Raw genomic sequence first — 19809 nt, 5'->3', positions numbered from 1 at the left:
TCAGATCATGATCCTGGGCGTGGGATGGAGTCCCATGTCTGCCTGCATGGTCAGTGTGGAGCCTACTTCTCCATCTCCCTCTGCCTGCTGCTCCCCATTTGTGCTCTCTCTCTAACGAATAAATAAAACCTTAAACACACACACACACACACACACACATACAGGGACACCTGGGTGGCTTAGTCCGTTAAGCATCTGCCTTTGGCTCAGGTCATGATCCTGGAGTCCTAGGATCAAGTCACACATTGGGCTCCCTGCTCTCAGGGGAGCCTCCTTCTCCCTCTGCTTGCTGCTCCTCCTGCTTGTGCTCTCTCTCTCTCTCAATCTCTCTCTCTGACAAAATCTTAAAGAAACAAAAAACAAAAAACCTTATACTGAGTGAAAGAAAGCTGACATAGAAGCAGACATGATTGTATGGTTCTATTTATATGAAACTCCTCTCCGAAGTGAAAGAAAACATACAAGAGTTGCCAGGGGTTAGAGGAGGAATGGGGAGTATTAGGAGAGTGTTGGAAATAACGTGTATCTTGATAGCTGTCATAGTTCCGTAGGCCAAAACACCCTGTGCACTTAATATGGGTGCTTTTATTGTTTGTAAATTAAGCTGCAATAACATTGAAAAGATAGGATAAGTAAGAAAAAAAAGATGCCACCAATCCTTGAACCAATAAGGCATAAAAAACAGCAAGTCTGAAAATCTGGCTTATAACTCTCCAAAATACATTGTGTGCAAGTCAGAAATGGAATAAGAAATACGGATTTTATTTATTTATTTATTTGACAGACAGAGATCACAGGTAGGCAGAGAGGCAGCCAAAGAGAGAGGAAGGGAAGCAGGCTCCCTGCCGAGCAGAGAGCCCGACTCGTGGCTCGTGGCTCGATCCCAGGACCCTGGGATCATGACCCGAGCCGAAGGCAGAGGCTTTAACCCACTGAGCCACCCAGGCGCCCCAAATTGAATTACATTTTGTGGGTCAGTCAGAATCACCACTGTAACACTTTTTTTTTTTTTAAGATTTTATGTATTTATTTGTCAGAGAGAGAGAGCGCGTGCACAAGCAGCAAAAGTGGCAGGCAGAGGGAGAAGCAGGTAGCCAACACGGGACTTAATATCAGGACCCTGGTATCACGACCTAAGCCCAAGGCACACGCTTAACTGACTGAGCCACCCAGGTGTCCCTGTAACACTGTTTCTTTGGGAAAATCTGTTCAGAAGGAACCTATTTACAAATAACAAATTCACCGCAATTAGGGGAAGACTGCCCCTAATTAATTGCCGTGACTCAAAGACTCTGTGAACACCTGCTGTAGGTTGAGTGAGCTTATATTTATTTGGGCTTCTCTACTAAAGGTGTGTTGTGAAATACTTATATACTTGTATGCTTATATACTGTGTGTACTTATTCAGTTCTGATGCTAACCTCCTGGAGTTAGCACCTGACTACCCAGGTTTAAAGGTGCAGTTCTTGTGATATGGTGATATACTAAGAAATAAATATTTCGTCTTTATCCTGGTTCCTGGCCCAAGAGCTTCTAAAGTCCTTGGAAATTCCCTGAGAAAAGTGGCCTAAGCTGTTCATTATACGTTCCTTTCAAACATACCTGGGTTTATGCTCATGAGGTGACTCCTGGGGAGACCCTAGGTAGCTTCACGATGGCGGCTGGTTGCCAGAAGTGCTAATGTTGTGAATAGAGAGTTGGAAATATTAGCCCCACTCCACACCTCCACCCCTGCCTCTGGGGAAGAGAGAAGGGCTGACGGCTGACAGCTGAGTTAATTACCAAAGGCCGATGATTTAATCCATCATGCCTGTGTGATGGGACCTCTATAAAACCCCTAAACTATGAAGTTTGGAGAGCTTCCGGGTTGGTAAATGCATCCATGTGCCAGGAGGATGGAATACCCAGTTCCACTAGGACAGAAGCTCCTGTGCTGGGAACCCACCAGCCCTCGCCTGGCATGTGTATTCGCCTGGCTGTTATCTATATCCTTTATGATATCTTTTACAACCAACCAGTAAACGTAAGTACAATGTTTCCCTGAGTTCAGTGAGCCATTACAGCAAATTATAGAACCTGAGGAGGGCGTTGTGGGAACCTCTGATTTATAATGGGTTGGTCAGAAACATAGGTGACAACATGAATTTGAAACTGAAAGTGTCTATATCGGCAGGGGTGGGGGATGTCTTGTGGGACTGAGCCCTTAACCTGTGAGATCTGATGCTAACTCCAGGCATTGAGTGTTAGAGTTGAATTAAATTGTAGGATACCCACCTGAAGTCTGGAGAGTTGAAGGACTGGTTGTTGATGGGAGAAAAAACTCTATGCATTTGTTGCAAGAACTTAATTTCTGTGAGTGAAAAACAGATCTTAGTAGTCCCTAACAAGACTGCCCTCACTTCAGTCCCAGCCACACCATAGGGGTCCCCAGGCCAAGCATACTTCTGACTAACTGGCTATCAATTCAGGGTTTCCCATGACTCCCTGAGGGTTGATAATTCACTTGAATGACTCACAGAACTAAGAAAAGCACTATGCTTACAATGACAGCTTTATGATACAGGACATAGTTCAGAAACAGGCAAATGAAGAGATACATAAAGTTTAATGTGAGGGGCATCGCAAAGCTTCTTTGCCTTCTCCCTGTGGATTCAGGGTGTGTCACCTTTCTGGCACATCAATATGGTCACCAACCAGGAAGCTCCCTCAAGCCTAGATGTCCAGAGTTTTTACTGGAGTTTTATTACCATAGGCATGATTGATAATCCAGACCCCTCCCCTCCTCAAAGGTGGAAGGTCTGATCTTCTGATCAAGGGCCAGGTCTTTTGCTGACCAGCCACCATTCTGAAGCTATGTAGGGCCCACCTTGAGTCACCATGACCTTAACAAAGACACTCCTATCACTCAGGAAATTCCAGTTTTTTGAAGCTCTGTGCCAGGAACCTGTGACAAAAACTAGATCTATTCTTTTTAAAATGTATTTATTCCAATTCTACACACACACACACACACACACACACACACACACATATATTGCTTTACAAATATATACAGTTTGTTGTTGGCAGATTTTTTTTTTTTTTTTAATTCATGAGTTCGGAGAGTCCATACAGGTAGCAGTAGAGAATATGGAGTCAAAACTGCGATCCAGCGGCTAAATCTTCTGCAAAAAGCAAAGTGCTCAAATATGGATAAAGCCTCACAGAGGTCTTGCATGAGGGCGTTATCACAGCAATAAGAATGACTAATAAGTATTAATGGCTCATGAGAAGAGAACAAATGCTATTAATTATCTTAATATATTAAGCGTATTAGTAATGTTTGTGTGTGTATTATTCATGCAAATATTATTAGCCCGTGTCAAGGTTAGCCGCTGGGCCCTGAGAACCAGGCTTCCAGCTCAGACCTCAGCTGCTTACCCCAGCTGTGCAAGGGCTGGGACTTTTCAGGGATTCACCCGGGTGGAGCTTGAGTAGCCAATCGGATCGCATCAGGCGGGGCCCTGGGACCGACAGCGGTATCATCCAATGGGTTGACAGCTGGGGCCACTCCTGGCCAATGGGCGCGCTCCTCCGCGGCGGTCGGAAGTGGTGAGGCGGCTCTGGGGGCCGTTGTTCAGTGCGGGGGGCTGAGTGAGGAGGCTCTGTGTCTGCCGCTAGCGGGTTCGCTGCAAGTCCTTGCTGTCGTCCCGGGTGAGTGTAGCGGCGGCCCGAGCCTTGGGAGCATCATTACGGTTCGGGAGGAGGCGGGCATCCCTGTGGCTTGGTGTGTGGGCGAGGGGGCTGTGGGTCCCGGGGGTCGCGGCCGTGAGGAGAAAGACGGCCACGCCGCGGCGTCTCCTCAGGCCAGTGGAGGAGGCCGCTCTTTCTCCTCGGGGAACCCGAATCTCGACAGCCCCCGGCGGCGCCGCCCCTTCGCGGCCTTGGCCAGGGTGTCGGGGAAGTGGGCGTCGTCCCGAGCGCGGCTGTGGGCACCGCGCCCCGGGCGGAGCCGGGCTCCAGCCGCGAGCCCCCAGCTTGCGGGGCGGGAGGTGGGGGCGAAAAGGGGTTGGTGTCGCTCTGGCTTAGTGCGGGCTCCTGGCCGGGGACCGGGGTTCGAGTCCCCACTCCGACCAGCTGTGCGGCGGCTGTCTCCCCAGAATGGGATAAACGGCCTTCACCTGCTAGGGTTCCGGCCTGGAGGCGAGGGTCCTTGTGAAGCGCTTAGCAGTCAGACCGTACATTTTTAACCGCTGCTGTTTGCGAAGCTGGTGCCCTCTCCCGCTCCCCAACCCCGAACTCCCCGGGGGAGGGGGCGGTTGGAAACCGCCTCCTGCGCCTGGACACCAGGGGGCAGCTGCGGCCGAAACATCTGAGACGGGCTCCTTGTCAGGTTGGAGGCTTGAGTTGTCCTGGGGCACTTCTGTGCTTTCGCCCCTTGGCTCCGTAGAGCGGGCCCTTTGAAGTATCGTCAGTTGTCTGCGTGAGGGATTTGAGGCCCAGAAAGGTCACGTCCCATATCCACTGGTGGCAGAACCAGAGCTCGACCCTCAGAGCGGCCCACTCCCAGCTCGGCCTGCCACCCCCAGACCCTTTGCAGCCGGAGGGGAGGCACTTCCCTCGCCGGAAGCTCTGGTCTTGGTTTAGTTTCTAGAACACACCTGAGAAAAGTATCCGGGCTTTCCCCTTTTGGGAACGTGATTTATTTTCCTAGATCGGTGGTTCCTATCCTTAGTGTACATTTCTTGTGGGAGCGGTTCTCTTGAGTCCTGTAACTCCCTAATTTAAAACCCTTCTCTGGGGTATCGTTGAGCTAGGACTACAGTCTGATACCCCTTCTGCTGTATACGGTAAGGCCTCCTTGAGTCCTTCCCGTTTTTCGTTTTTCGTTCTGCTCTTCCAGATCTCCCTTTACTTTCATTGCCTTTTACGCCCTCTGCTTGATTGGATTTCCCCCCATTCCCATCCTCTCTTACTTCCTCTTGACACTTCAGGGCTTCGTTTAAATGTCATCTTGTCAGAAAGTTGTCTTACCACCTTTTTCTAAAGTAGATTCCCTTCATCTCTGTTTGTCTATGTACTTTTCCATCAAAATACATTAAGATATCCGTTAATTTGTTTTTCCTCTGTCACTAAGTTGATCTGTTATGGACACTTTACTTCTTTAGTTTGTGAAGTAGTCTTCGTGCCCATGCAGCATACAGGGTCTCAATTAACATGTTGAATGAATATATGCTTTGAAAAGTGAGTTCATTCGGAAATGTCACAACCATTTAAGAGCCCTTTGGGGGCAGTATTTAAGACCATTTTTGTGTCATAGCAAAGAATAAATAGTGGTAAGGAAATTGCCAGCACTTTGCTCTCTGCACTGACATCTTGTTTAAAAAGAAGGAAAAACTTTACAGTGCACGAACCTGGCAGACACTTTCAGCTAAGGATCAATGTTAACATCAGCTGTAATAATAAAACTGTTGACATCATGTACTTTCTGATATAATGCACTGAGACAAGCACGACATCAGTTCTGTGGTATTCTTGCTAAAAAAATGTATTAATCATGAGAAAATACTGAATAAACTCAAACTACACTTACATGATTTTGAAAGATGAAGAAAAACTGAAGTATCCTAAATCAGGATAAAGGAGAAATAACTATATGTGGTATGTGTCTTGAACCAGGAAAAGGAAATTAGTGGAATGATTCCTGAATATGATTTATAGATGAGTTATTAACATTGAATTAGTATTAGTTCCCCGCATTTGATAATTTTACTGTGATTATTTATGATATATTGGGTTAAGGGTCTACAGGAGTTTTTTGTGGTGCTTTTGCTTGTCAAATTACTTTAAAATGAAAATTAAAAAATAGGGTAAAATGTAAATATATTGGGTATTAAATACCTTGATGTACTGGTATTGGTAACATTTTCTGTGTAGTTTCTTGTTTTTGTGTTCTGCATGTCATCCTAAAAGCAGAAATGAAATTGAAAGTTTACACTTTTCTCCTTTGTAGTTTTCAGAAAGAACTAAAGATGGCTGAATTTCTAGATGACCAGGACACTCAACTGTGTGACAATTGGTAAGAAATTAAATCTAAGAAATGTTGGAATGAGAACAAACTGGTTTCTCTAAAAGGTGGTTTATTTACTGGCAAGTTAAATTTGTTACCATATAACCATATGGGACTAGAAAGCTTTTTTAACAATTTTAGGGGCGCCTGGGTGGCTCAGTGGATTAAGCCGCTGCCTTCGGCTCGGGTCATGATCTCAGGGTCCTGGGATCGAGTCCCGCATCGGGCTATCTGCTCCTCGGGGAGCCTGCTTCCGCCTCTCTCTCTGCCTGCCTCTCTGCCTACTTGTGATCTCTCTCTGTCAAATAAATAAATAAAATCTTAAAAAAAACCAAAAAACAAAAAAACAATTTTATGTAACATTGCCCGTTTTAGTGATGGGATAAGATGGTAGGTTCAGGGGCGCCTGAGGGGGCTCAGTGGGTTAAAGCCTCTGCCTTCGGCTCAGGTCATGATCTCAGGGTCCTGGGATCAAGCTCCACATTGGGCTCTCTGCTTGGCGGGGAGCCTGCTTCCCTCCTCTCTCTGCCTGCGTCTCTACCTACTTGTGATCTGTCTGTCAAATTAAAAAAAAAAAAAAAAAAAAAATGGCAGGTTCAGGTAGCAATAGAGAAATGAGTAGAGTGATTTGATGGAGCTGGGAGTCTGGAGCTCTGGTACCTGCCTTTAGTTAATGACTTGTCCAGTCACCCCACTGACTGTTTTGGAGCCTCACTTTTCTGATGTATAAATAAGCAGATATAATTTTTGTCTTTCTGGAAAATATAATACATTTTTATTTTTTTTTAATTTATTTTCTTTTTCTTTAAGTAGGCTCCATGTCAAATGTGGGTCTTGAACTCATGACCCTGAGATCAAGTGTTCCATGCTCTGTGACTGAGCCTGCCAGGTGCTCATCATAGTGTTTTGTTTTTTTTTTAAAGAAGATACAAAAAATATAATACAATGTTTGGATTAGATGAATGCTTTTCAAAATGTTACAAAGATTTCCCCATGTGGCTACAGTGGCTCTCCTGGGGGTGATTGGGAGCAAGTTTAGTGAGGTTGGTTCTATATCCAGTATTGAGAGAGTAGTACAACCAGAGCCACTCAAATATTTTTATAAAGGATTTTGCTGAAGGAATGTTCTACTGCTTTAAAAGTAAAAAAAAAAAAAAAAAAAATCCTGGTTAAAGTCTTCTGGCAGTCCTGCTTAATCATTATCATTGCATGATCAGAACTGTTTGTGAAGACTTGGATGTTAAGCTTTCTATTTTGGTGTGTTTAACCCACGTGAGTGACAGGAAAGGGCAACTCTTTCTTGCTGAAATGAAACTTAGGATGCAGCTAATAATTTCCTGAGTTTGGTATTTTGGTAATGTACAAGCACTCTATGGAAGGATAAAAAAGCAAAGCAGAACTGACTGTGCTATGTTTAACTTACTAAATTGTGGTAGAAGGGAAGAGGTGTTGAAGAAGAAAAATACTTTGACTCAGATTGCTGGAAGATTTGAGCCAGATAACAGTTTTTATTTTTTTTATTGTTTTTTTTTTCTTTTTATTAGGCTTTCAGCAGAATTAGGATATAATCAGAGCAACTGCTGATTGCAATATTCTTTACCTGAACAGATTTAAGATTTCATTTCTAAGAGCGTGTCTTGGGGCGCCTGGGTGGCTCAGTGGGTTAAAGCCTCTGCCTTCGGCTCAGGTCATGATCCCAGGGTCCTGGGATCAAGCCCTGCATCGGGCTCTCTGCTCTGCAGGGAGCCTGCTTCCTCCTCTCTCTCTGCCTGCTTCTCTGCCTAGTTGTGATTTCTCTCTGTCAAATAAATAAAATATTAAAAAAAATAAGAGCGTGTCTTGCATTATAGGGTATTTTTTTTCTACTATGCCACTATCACTTTCTGCCAATTTAAAAGCTATTTTAGCTGTTTGTGTTTTATATGTGCTATTACTGGTACAAAATAATCAGCGATGCAGGTAATCACAAAACATTGTGATTGTATAAAAAACCAGACATAATGGCAATGTCATCAATTAAGATACTCTTTGTTTTATCAGTTCTCCAATTTGAAGGAGTCTCAAGGCCAGGACAATATATAAATAACTATGCTAAGGGAGTTTAAAAAAAAAAAAGGTAAGTTAATGGAAAACTAATGAAAACAGGGTTATTCAAAGCCAAAGCAATTTATTTAAAGAAAAAGGATTAGCATGGAAGGGTAACTAAGCCAGCACAGACTTCCCATCTCAGTAACCTGTTTAAATTCTAGGTTTAAAATTTTTGTTTTTAAAGCCATATTTCTCTTGTTCCCTAAGAAAAGGTAAACTTCAAAACGTGAGCGCCCGGGGTGCCAGCGTGGCTCAGTTTAGTAGAACTTGCGACTCTTGATCTTGGGGTCATGAGTTCAAGCCTCACATTGGGCACAGAGTTTACCAAAAATAAAAAAAAATAATAAAAAAATTTAAAAAGTGAAGGGATACCTGGCTGGCTCAGTCGGTAGAGCGTGTTACTCCTAACCTAAGGATCGTGAGTTAAAGCTCCATATTGGGCACGGAGTCTATTTAAAAAATAATAATAATAACAAAATAGAAAATAAGAAATTTGGGGAATCGGGCTGGCTCTGTCAGAGTGTGCAACTCTTGATCTCAGGTCATAAGTTCAAGTCCCATTATGGACATGGAGCCTACTTAAAAAAAATTTTTTTTTTAAGTTTAAAAAAAAAATGAGCTGCCATTAGATCCACTGGGCCAGTAAAAGGAGGAGTTTGTTATTGAAGATGTTCTTGCATGTCATCTCTCTTCTCTGTGGGGGAGAGTGTGGTTCTAAGGAATAGGAACTTCAATGTTAGAAGGTTTTGACTTAAAAAGGTGCCTGGTTGGGGCGCCTGGGTGGCTCAGTGGGTTAAGCCTCTGCCTTCTGCTCGGGTTATGATCTCAGGGTCCTAGGATCCAGCCCCAAATCAGGCTCTCTGCTCAGCAGGGAGCCTGCTTCCCCACCCCACTCTCTGCTTGCCTCTCTGCCTAATTGTGATCTCTCCCTCTGTCAAATAAATTTTAAAAAAAGGGGGGGCAGGAGGTGCCTAGCTGGCTCAGTTGGAAGCGCTCACGACTTGATCTCGGCGTCATGAGTTCAAGCCCCATGTTGGTTACAGAGATTACTAAAAACAAAAAGCCCCAAAACTTCAAATTTTATTTTTGCATGTAATAATGAATTGATTTCTGGCTTGTTGTGTTTAGCATTTAGATGGCTACTGGGAATTTTCTGGAAGCCTTGGCTTGCCTTTCAGTAATTTTTTTTTTTTAAGATTTTTTATTTATTATTTGACACAGAGAGAGAGATCACGAGTAGGCAGAGAGGCAGGCAGAGAGAGAGAGGGGAAGCAGGCTCCCTGCCGCGCAGAGCCTGATGTGGGGCTCGATCCCAGGACCCTGAGATCATGACCTGAGCCGAAGGCAGAGGCCTAACCCACTGAGCCATTCAGGTGCCCCCCTTTCAGTCATTTTTATCTAAGATGAAATTTCATCTTTAACTTGCTAGGCCCTCCTTGGAGCTTTTCGCAGTTTTATCTAGATACAGAGTTGTGTTCTCATCTCATTTAAAACACTTTGATTTTATCTGTATGATAGGAAGCAAGTATATTGGTATTTTGTCTGGTTGGAATGTTTGGTGGGACTATATTGGGAGCTAAATTTAAAAAGAAGATAAAACTAGCAGACAACTGTTTCGGGTATGTAATTGTTGCAAATCTGTTTTTCTTTCAAGGTTTCTTTCAAAGTTTCCCAAGTGGTGAAAATGTATCATAGTAAATTTACTGTGTGGTCTTACCTAACAGCTGCTTTTGATTCTTTTTGCTTTATGTTATGTGGTCCTTAATATTTTTTTGGTCAAATTCTAAAAATTTAGTGGCCTTGGGTATATAGAATGTTCTGTGTCAATATGTTTTCCTACTAGCCCTGTAAAATAAGAACTGTAGACATATTTTCTCGATTTTTTACTGTTGAAAGAAAATTATTGTAAAATTATGAATCTCAGTTCCCTAAGCAGTAATTATTAGGTTTAATTTTTTGTGGCATTTGTGCATGTATGATTCACAGTCATGATATAGCTCTGCTTTAATTTTGTTGGTGTACATCTAATATAGCTGCTCACTTCTTTAAACGGTTTTATTTTGGGGGCGCCTGGGTGGCTCAGTGGGTTAAAGCCTCTGCCTTCGGCTCAGGTCCTGATCCCAGGGTCCTGGGGTCGAGCCCGGTATTGGGCTCTGCTCAGCATGGAGCCTGCTTCCTCCTCTCTTTCTGCCTGCCTCTCTGCCTACTTGTGATCTCAGTCTGTCAAACAAATAAAATCTTTTAGAAAAAGAAAATGGTTTTATTTTTTAAAAAAGATTTATTTATTTGACAGAGACAGCGAGAGAGGGAATACAAACAGAGGAAGTAGGAGAGGGAGAAGCAGGGAGCCGGATGCTGGGCTTGATCTCAGGACTGTGGGATCATGACCTGCGCCTAAGGCAGCCGCTTAAACGACTGAGCCACCCAAGAGCCCTGTTTTAAACATTTTTAATGACATTTTTAAACTGTTTTAGGACCCTAATGAAAATCTTGATAATTCCAAACGTGAGATTACCTGGTTAAAGACTGTATTATGGTCCTAGAAACACATTTTCAGCCTATTTTTAAGCAGTTTACAGTACCATTGGTAACATAACAGAACACTAGTTTCACGACATCTTTAACAGTGGAACTTACTAATTTTAATTTTTGTTAATTTACTAGGTTAGATCATAACTTTGATTTATAGCCCCTGTATATTTTCCCTTCATTAAAAAAAAAAACAATTACTTTAAAACCATTGGTTTCCTCAGAAAGCTAGGAATTTTGGAGAAATAGGAGGAGTTAAATCTTTAAAGATATTGGTAGTTTCCCTCTTTATCCTGTTGAGATTTCTTCCCATCTCACAGTTGATTTTTCTTCTGTGCATAAGAGCTTCCTTGATAGTTTCACCATTGGGTGGAAATAAATTTGCATTTATTTGGTGTCTTGGTCTTTCAGACTGGAGTATGACTTAGCTGGAGGCACATCAGTCATCCTACTTTGAAATGTTTCTTACACTATGTATGAAGATGAAAACTCTAAGAGAAATAAGCTATCTACAATTTAGTGTGGAAGAGAGTTCCTATAGTATTTAGCTTTGTAGGCGAAATAAAATATTTAAAGATTGTGTAATTATCTGTGATTCCGTTCAGTATTTTATTTTTCTGAAATTTTATTCTAGGTGACATACTTATAGACTCTATCTTTATTTTTAATTTAAATTCAGCTAATTAACACATAGTGTGTTATTAGTTTCAGAGGTAGAGGTCAGTGATTCATCAGTCTTATATAATACCCAGTGCTCATTACATCATGTGCTCTCCTTCATGCCCACCTCACCCGCAGCCCCTTCCCCTCTTGCAACCCTCAGTTTGTTTCCTGTGATTGAGAGTCTCTTATAGTTTGTCTCCCTCTCTGATTTTGTCTTGTTTTATTTTCCCTCTCTTCCCTCATGATCCTTGATTTTGTTTAAATTCCACATAGGAGTGAGATCATATAATTGTCTTTCCTGATTGTCTTATTTTGCTTAGCATAACACCCTTCAGTTCCATCAGCATCATTGCAAATGGCAAGATTTCATTTTTGATGGCTAAATAGTATTCCATTGTATTTATATACCACATCTTCTTTATCCATTCATCTTTTTTTAAAAGTAATCTCTACACCCAACATGGGGCTTGAACTCAAAACCCCAGGACCAAGAATCACAAGCTGTACTGACTGAGCCAGGCAGGTACCCCTAGACACATTTCTTATTTTTCTTTCTTTCTTTGGTTTTAATTAAGTAGGCTCCATGCCTACTCAGGATGCTGAGATCAAGCATCACATGCTTTACCAACTGAGCCAGGCAGGTAACCTTAGACAGTCTTTAAATGCAATCTTTACCTAGACTAAAATTGGAGTTTTCTAATGGTCATATCCAAATGACTGAAAGTAAAGACTGAATATTTCTCTTGTTGAAGTGTACATAAAGCACTCTTGTTAAATTTAAATGATCTTACTCTCTCACTTAAGATTGTCATTTTCCTCCCTTTTCTGTAACTTAGAAATGATCATTGAATTGGATTCATTAAAGAGAGTGAAGAGGCAGGATTGGGGGAAGGGATTCAGGACTTCATTTTTGTACAGTTCTGCAGTGAATTTATACCAACAGAACCAGAGCATGTTCCTGAGTAGTATCTAGCCTGCTTTGAAAGGCATGTGGGACATAAGGGAGACATATTCCCCACTGACTATCCCAATGCTGGCATCTGTTTGTTTGACTTTTAGTGGAATAAAATCTAATGAGGTTAAACCTACCTCAGACCCAGAGTGAAAATAATTGGTAGGCTGTTTTGTTTTTGTTTTTAAAACATTCCTGGAGTGTATCATTGTTATGATACACATTGGAGTGACCCATGTTTTGGGTCATGGATGGTTTTAGAAAAGCCTGGTTTATTTCTTGGCATCTGACTTCATGTTGCTGGTTGTGATTAGCTCTGACATCTAGAAAGTGAGGCTGAGCTTGTAGAAGTAGTACATAGCACTGATAACTCATTGTTGCACAGAAGACTCAAAACCTTTGGAAGTTAATCCTTGAAAAGCAGGGGTGTAATAATCATAAGACTTTACAGACTAGATTTACTAAAGAGAAGTAGCAAAGACTAAAGATCTGACAAGCAGATTTTCATGTAGTATCACTGTGCATAGATTAGTCAGTAATGCTTGCCTTTTCCTTTGATCTGTTTCTATAGCAAAAAAGAAATTCCTGTGTTTAATTTTACCATCCATGAGATCCACTGTCAAAGGAACATTGGTATGTGTCCTATCTGCAAGGAACCATTTCCCAAATCCGACATGGAGAGTCACATGGCGACAGAACATTGTCAGGTAAACCACCAAGTACTCAAATGTTCATAACTCTTTTACACTTGCTATTTTGCAGTAGCAAGTGATCATGTTGTCACAAAGCCAATTTACTGATTGTCACTTCTTATCATAGGTGACCTGCAAATGTAATAAGAAGTTGGAGAAGAGACAGTTAAAGAAGCATGAGGTTAGTTTCCCTGCACAATGAAGAGCGTGAGTTACCTTGGGGCCGATATTACTGAGATTACTGAGCTATGTGCAGAGCAGAAAACTAGTCTGATTGAGTCTTGGTTCTCTACCAGCTCCACAAACACTGTCTCTTAAAGTGTATGCGAGGCTTTGACTTTTTGCTGCCAGATTAAGCTGCGTGACTGTTGCACCCTTGCTCAGGTCTTGGAGCGTTACTCTTTGGAACAGAGTCTGTCATTTCAGCTGGGGTTTAGCTGACACCCTCAGTGAGTGCCAAACCAAGCCTGGGCTTGCCAGTGTGGTATAACCACTTTAGTACAGAGCCTGCTTAACATCTTGTAATTTCCTTTTGACTTCTTGATCACTTGGGTAACTTGCTGTTTATACCCAAAGCAATTCCTCAGAGTGCATTTCATGAGATAGAACATAATATCAGTTGGTCCCTAGTTGAAACTGTTTGCCATAGTTGAATGAATGTTGTTTTTTTTTTTAATGACCGTATGAATTCACCAGTTAAAAAAAGATCCCCTATTTAGTTGGTCACATAGTGTGTATACATAAGTAAAAATCTACCAAGGTATGCACTTATTAGTACATTTCATTCTGTGTGCCTAAAATGACAATTTATAATTTAAAAAGGTAATTCATAACCATTGTAGAAAAATTGGAAAATGTAAGAAGAAAACAATAACTATTCATAACTCCACAGCACGGAATTAAACATCTTCTAAGTACTTTGGCACTCTTACTAGTTTTTCTAAGCATTTGACCTATGTTGTACTAGGGCTCACCAGCGAGGGGGGGGCTTATGATTGAGGTCACATTAACAATGAGTATTTCTCTGGTTCTAATATTTACCTGCTCTATAAAACAACCTCCAGTTAGCTTTCCTGTCTTCTGTCCTCTTCACTCCGGCTATTTCTGGGGGTAACATGGTAATATATCAGTCATTATAAAGGTATAAATACAAAGTATTTCCTAACGTTCCTGCAAGTTAGACCAAAATAGTTGTAGACCGGAGATTAACTAAAGAATTTTTTTTAATTCTTAAAAAAAAAAAAAGTTTATACTTTATTTGGTGCTCTAGTGAGTTATTAACACATTTTAGGATAGTTAACAAAGTACTTACTACATTATCTGGTATGTGCCAGCAATATTTTACTCTTTGCTGAGTACTTTTTTTTTTTTTTTTGGCTGTTCAGTAACTTTAAATCAGTGGTATTTTTCTAATAAAATCTTTCTGAATCAGTATAATAGCCACATGGTATATAATTTTAAAGTCACAAAAGCATGTATGTAATAATTGTCTCTTCCATTCCTCTTACCTAGGCCCTCTTTAATCATTTTCTTGTGCTTTCTACAAGAGATAGTTCATGCATACACAAGTTATGCTAAAAGTGTTTAAAGTAACATTTAGGATAGAACTTGGGTTTAATTGTAGGAAAAGAAATTTTTGTTCTTTGGCACAGTGGTTGTAAAGTATCTAAACTTTTGAAGTGATGTTACATTGACGTTCTGAGTTGAAGTTCCCAGGTTTGGAATGTGGATATCAGAGTAACATATGATTTTATGTCTTTTAAATTTTTTGGTGTTTTAATTACAATTTCAAAATAAGTTTTATAAAATTTTTTTTTCTTTTCTTTTTTAAGATTTTGTTTATTTCTCAGAGAGAGGAGGGGCAGGCAGAGGGAGAAGCAGACTCTCTGTTGAGCAAGGAGCCCCGTGCAGGACTTGATTCTAGGACCCTGGGATCATGACCTGAACGAAAGGCAGATGCTTAACCAACTGAGCCACCCAGGTGTCCCAGTTTTATTAAAGTTTTATCCTTCATCTGTTGAGTATTTATACTCTTGGGGTCATCTTTGTTGGTAATTCCTGGTTTATTTGGTCAGTTCAAAGCCAGTGCTGTGTACAAATATGCAGGTTAGAAATATCAGTGTCTTTCTGAAGGACAGTGTCTATTCCTCATTACCAGGTACTTAAGACAGATTGGAGTAGTAAGGGGAAATTGGGCTGGTGGAGTTTTGACAAACGTACTTGTATTGCTATGCTTTTGCTGTTTGCTCTGGCCCAAGAGCTGGCTGGCTTTGGGTTACTTGGGCTACTTTGTAATGTGTGCACAAAACGATGATAGGGTGGCTGAGCGAGTAGATTTCCTTCTGAGAGTTTCTTTCTTCTTGTAGAACCAGGCGACAGGGACAGAGGGAAGCTGTGACTTTTTTAAAAGATTATTTATTTATTTATTTATTTATTTGACAGAGATCACAAGTAGGCAGAAAGGCAGGCAGAGAGAGGGTGGGGGGAGCAGGCTTCCTGCTGAGCAGAGAGCCTGATTCGGGGCTCGATCCTAGGACCCTGAGATCATGACCTGAGCCGAAGGCATAAGGCACAGGCTTTAACCCACTGAGCTACCCAGGTGCTCCGAAGTTGTGACTCTTAAATACATAGAAAACCATGGCAGGCAAAGCTAGGTTTGGAAGAGAATACTGAAGTAAGTATTTTTGGCTTTCCTTTCCCTTTATTAAAACATAGCCTCTTTTAGATCGGCATGTTAACTGCCTTCTTACTCTGTGTTACAGGAGACTGAGTGTCCTCTACGGCTTGCCCTTTGCCAGCATTGTGATTTGGAACTTTCTGTTCTCAAACTGAAGGACCATGAAGATTACTGTGGTGCCCGGACGGAGTTATGTGGCAGTTGTGGGCGCAATGTCCTGGTGAAAGATCTGAAGACTCATCCTGATGTCTGTGGAAGAGATGGGGAGGAAAAGAGAGATGAGGTTGCCATGCCTCCTAATGCATATGATGAGTCCTGGGGTCAAGATGGCATCTGGATTGCATCCCAGCTCCTCAGGCAAATTGAGGCTCTGGACCCCCCTATGAGGATACCCCGAAGACCTCTGAGAGCCTTTGAATCAGACGTTTTCCATAGTAGAACTTCCAACCAAAGGAACATGACAGCCCAGTTTCCAATTCAGAATAATCTGTGTGAGTTGTGTTTGGATTAGAAAACTGGAATGGTATCAAAATCTCAGGGCAAATGGGAACAGGGCTTTGAGGGCAAATAGATCTTAATAATAAAACCTGACTATAGTTAGGTAGTCTGTCTAATGCTACCTAACTATAGATTGGAAGTAACCTCTTTGCTATTGGATTACCACTGGATTATAGCTAGTGTTGATGATGATGACAGTGACATCCTGTTAATAGCTAGTATTTACTGAGTATATAGTATGTGCTTCAGGCATTCATAAAGTGCTTAATAAGTACTAAATGATTTAGTTCTCACAGGCATTCTTAGGTAAGGGGTAGAGCTGGGACTTGAATTCAGGCAATCTGGCTCCATGCTTCAAACTATTCTGCTATAGTGCAGAAATACATGAAAAATGTTTAGCACAGTACTTGTCTCATAGTTATAGCTCAATAATTTGGGGTATTAATAAAATAATTAGAATAATAATGGAGCCTTTTATCACAGCAGACTTAATGTTTGGAGTCCTAGGAGAACAGGAGGACTAAGCCTCTTTTGTTCCTGCACAATGCCTGTAAACCTTGAATATTTGCTAAGCATGGACATGAGGTAGCAGCATTTTTTTTTTTTTAAGATTTATTTATTTTAGAGTGTGGGTGTGCATGAGTGGGGTGGGCAGAGGGAGAGTGAGAGAAAATTTCAAGCAGATTCCACGTTGAGCGTGGAGCTTGACACAGGGCTCGATCTCATGACCCTGAGTTCAGAATCTGAGCAGAAGTCAAGAGTCAGATGCTTAACTGACTGAGCCACCCAGGCACCCCTCTAATGTATCTTGAGTACTGGCTATTTTTTTTTCTTCCAGTGGAAGAACAAGAAAGGCAGGAAAGGAATAGAACCCGACAGCCCCCAAAAGAGGGTGGTGAAGATAGTGCAAACTTGGACTTCATGTTGGCCCTAAGTCTGCAAAATGAAGGGCAGGCCCACAGTGTGGCAGAGCAGGACTTCTGGAGGGCTGTATGTGGTACAGACCAGTCCCTTGAAGGTTCCAATGCTCTCAATGACATGAAGGGTAGGTTTGTTTATTCTGTACTAGCCTCTGTCTCTACAAGTTTTTTAACTGTTACACTATGTAATTTATATAAAACGAGGGTTGTTCATGGGATTAGATTTGCCTTTTTTGTTTTGCTTTTCCCAACTTTTTATTCTTAAATGTCAGAATAGTACAGTGAATGTCTGTATACCCCTTGTTTATATTTGCCAATTTTAGTATTTTCCATTTATTTTATGTATTTTTATTTCTACCCCTGAACTATTTGAGAATAACTTGCTGATATAACATTTTATCCTTGAGTACTTTAGCATGTATCTTAAGAACAAGGGTATTATACATAAATAAAATACACATATTACTCTCAGGAAATTTAACAAAAGTTCCCTACTTATACACAATATCCTTTGGAGCTTATTTGTTTTCTAAATCTGGGATTTCACATTGTTTAGTTCTTTATAGGTTAATTTCGTTTAGGCTCTTACCCCCAACCCCCTTTTCTTTTCCTTTTAGTACATTGGTACTTTGAAGAGTCCAGAATAGTTGTTTTGCAGAATATTTCTTTCTCAATTTAGATTTGTCTGTTTTCTCGTGTTTAGATTCAAATAACACAGCTGTAGCAGAATTCCTACATTGGTAACGTGTCCTCAAGAAGTCATTTTATCCTATTCATTAAAATGAGATCTATCAGATACCTCCCTTATATGGGTAGCTTTTCCCTTTATAATACCTATATTCAGGTTGTTACTTTATACAGTCTTTTATTTAGCAGTTTTTTGTATTCACGTATGTTTCTTGCTTGAATCAGATATAACTGGTGATTGTACATTGGTGATCTTTCTGTTTTTATCCTTTGTTCTGAATTTTGCTCCCCTCCCTGTCTCATTTAAAAATTATTCTTCGGAGCCTGGCTGGCTGCCTGTCTCTGTGACCTTTCACCTCAGGGTCATAAGTTTGAGCCCCATGTTGGGTGTAGAAATTACTAAACCAAATTTAAAAAAAGGGGGGGCCGCCAGGGTGGTCCAGTCGTTAAGCATCTGCTTTTGGCTCAGGTCACGTGGATTGAGCCCTGCATCAGGCTCTCTGCTCAGCAGGAAGCCTGGTTCTCCCTCTCCCACTCCCCCTGCTTGTGTTCCCTCTTTTGCTGTCTTTCTCTGTCAAATAAACAAAATCTTAAAAAAAAACAACTTTCTGGTATTATCAGATTCCTAGATCAAAACTAGGTTTTTAAAAATAGAAGTTGGATTGTGTTTGGTGAACCACCCCTTTGAGTCTCTTGTTTGGAGAATAGTATATTTGAGGGATGCATGTCCTGCATATTTAAAATGCTGGAAGGGCACCTGGGTGGCTCGGTTAAGTGTCTGCCTTCAGCTCAGGTCATAATCTCAAAGTCCTGGGATTAGGCCCCACTCCTGCTCAGTGGGGAGCCTGCTTCTTTCTCCCTCTGCCTCTCCCCCACCCCAGGTCATGCTTCCTTTCTCTCTCTCCCTCTCTCTCTCTCTCTCTCTCTCCCGAATAAATAAATAAATAAATAAATAAAATCTTTTTATTTTATTTTTTATAAAGATTTTATTTATTTGACAGGTCACAAGTAGGCAGAGAGGCAGGCAGAGACAGAGGGGGAAGCAGGCTCCCTGCTGAGCAGAGAGCCTGGTTCAGGGCTCTATCCCAGGACCCCGGGAACGTGACCTGATCCAAAGTCAGAGACATAACCCACTCAGCCACCCAGGCGCCCCTTTATTTATTTTTTTAAATAAAATACTGTAGTTGTAAGAGGTTTTTGGGACCTAAATTTAAGCAGCTGTCAGCTATGAGTCAGTCTTTCTTTCTTTGGATTTTGTTTATTTGAGAGAGAGCAATCATGTACAGTGGGGAGGGGCAGAGAGAGGGAGAGGCAGACTCTCCAGTGAGCAGGGAGCCTGATGTGAGCCTTGATACCAGGACCCTGGGATCATGACCCAAGCCAAAGACAGATGTGTCACTGACTGAGCCATCCAAGCTCCCAGCTATGAGTTTTCTTTATGTCATTAAGTGAAAAAAATGACTGCAAAAACAGTAGGATAATTCTTAATGTTTTATTGATTTAGATAAAATAGAATCGGTTCTAGTTAAAAGAGGTAAATGTAAGAGTGTTACACAGCTTGCTTAAAAGAGGTAAATGGTAGTGTTAATAGAAACTTGGATAGTTAATGATATTTTGTCTTTTTAAAAATGTATTTTCTGGGGCACCTGGGTGGCTCAGTGGGTTAAGCCTCAGGTCATGATCTCAGGGTCCTGGGATTGAGCCCAGCTTCAGACTCTCTGCTCAGCAGGGAGCCTGCTTCCCCCTTTCTTTCCGTCTGCCTCTCTGCCTTCTTGTGATCTCTCTCTGTCAAATAAATAAAAATCTTTAAAAAATGTATTTTCTTAATTATAAGTTTTATTAATGTGAAAAATAGTAAGTATACACATAAAATGTTTTTGTTTTTGAGAGTGGTGTGGTAGGGGCAGATGGAGAGGGAGAGAATCTTAACAGGTCCCACCTAGCACAGAGCCCAATGAGAGACTCGATCTCACAACCTTGATCATGACCTGAGCCGAAACCAAGAGTCAGTTTGCTTAACCATTTGAGCTAGTCAGGTGCTCCAAATGTTTTGT

At 41.5% G+C, this 19809-nt stretch overlaps 1 protein-coding gene across 1 annotated transcript in view; it reads left to right on the top strand.

The window, feature by feature from the left end:
• The first annotated feature begins 3436 nt into the window (after positions 1 to 3436).
• TRAFD1 (TRAF-type zinc finger domain containing 1) overlaps positions 3437 to 19809 on the top strand; it is a 28002-nt gene continuing 11629 nt past the window's right edge. Inside the window, exons 1-6 of the mRNA XM_046025297.1 lie at positions 3437 to 3693; positions 5993 to 6058; positions 12853 to 12988; positions 13101 to 13154; positions 15736 to 16141; positions 16987 to 17193. Of these exons, the coding sequence (XP_045881253.1) occupies positions 6012 to 6058; positions 12853 to 12988; positions 13101 to 13154; positions 15736 to 16141; positions 16987 to 17193 (850 nt within the window). The 5' untranslated portion in view covers positions 3437 to 3693; positions 5993 to 6011. The remainder of the gene's footprint in view (positions 3694 to 5992; positions 6059 to 12852; positions 12989 to 13100; positions 13155 to 15735; positions 16142 to 16986; positions 17194 to 19809) is intronic.

Source organism: Meles meles, chromosome 12 (assembly GCF_922984935.1).
Source record: "Meles meles chromosome 12, mMelMel3.1 paternal haplotype, whole genome shotgun sequence".
Classification (NCBI taxonomy): Eukaryota; Metazoa; Chordata; class Mammalia; order Carnivora; family Mustelidae; genus Meles; species Meles meles.
Note: the sequence above shows the minus strand (reverse complement) of the source record. Positions and strands in the feature narration are given on the sequence as shown.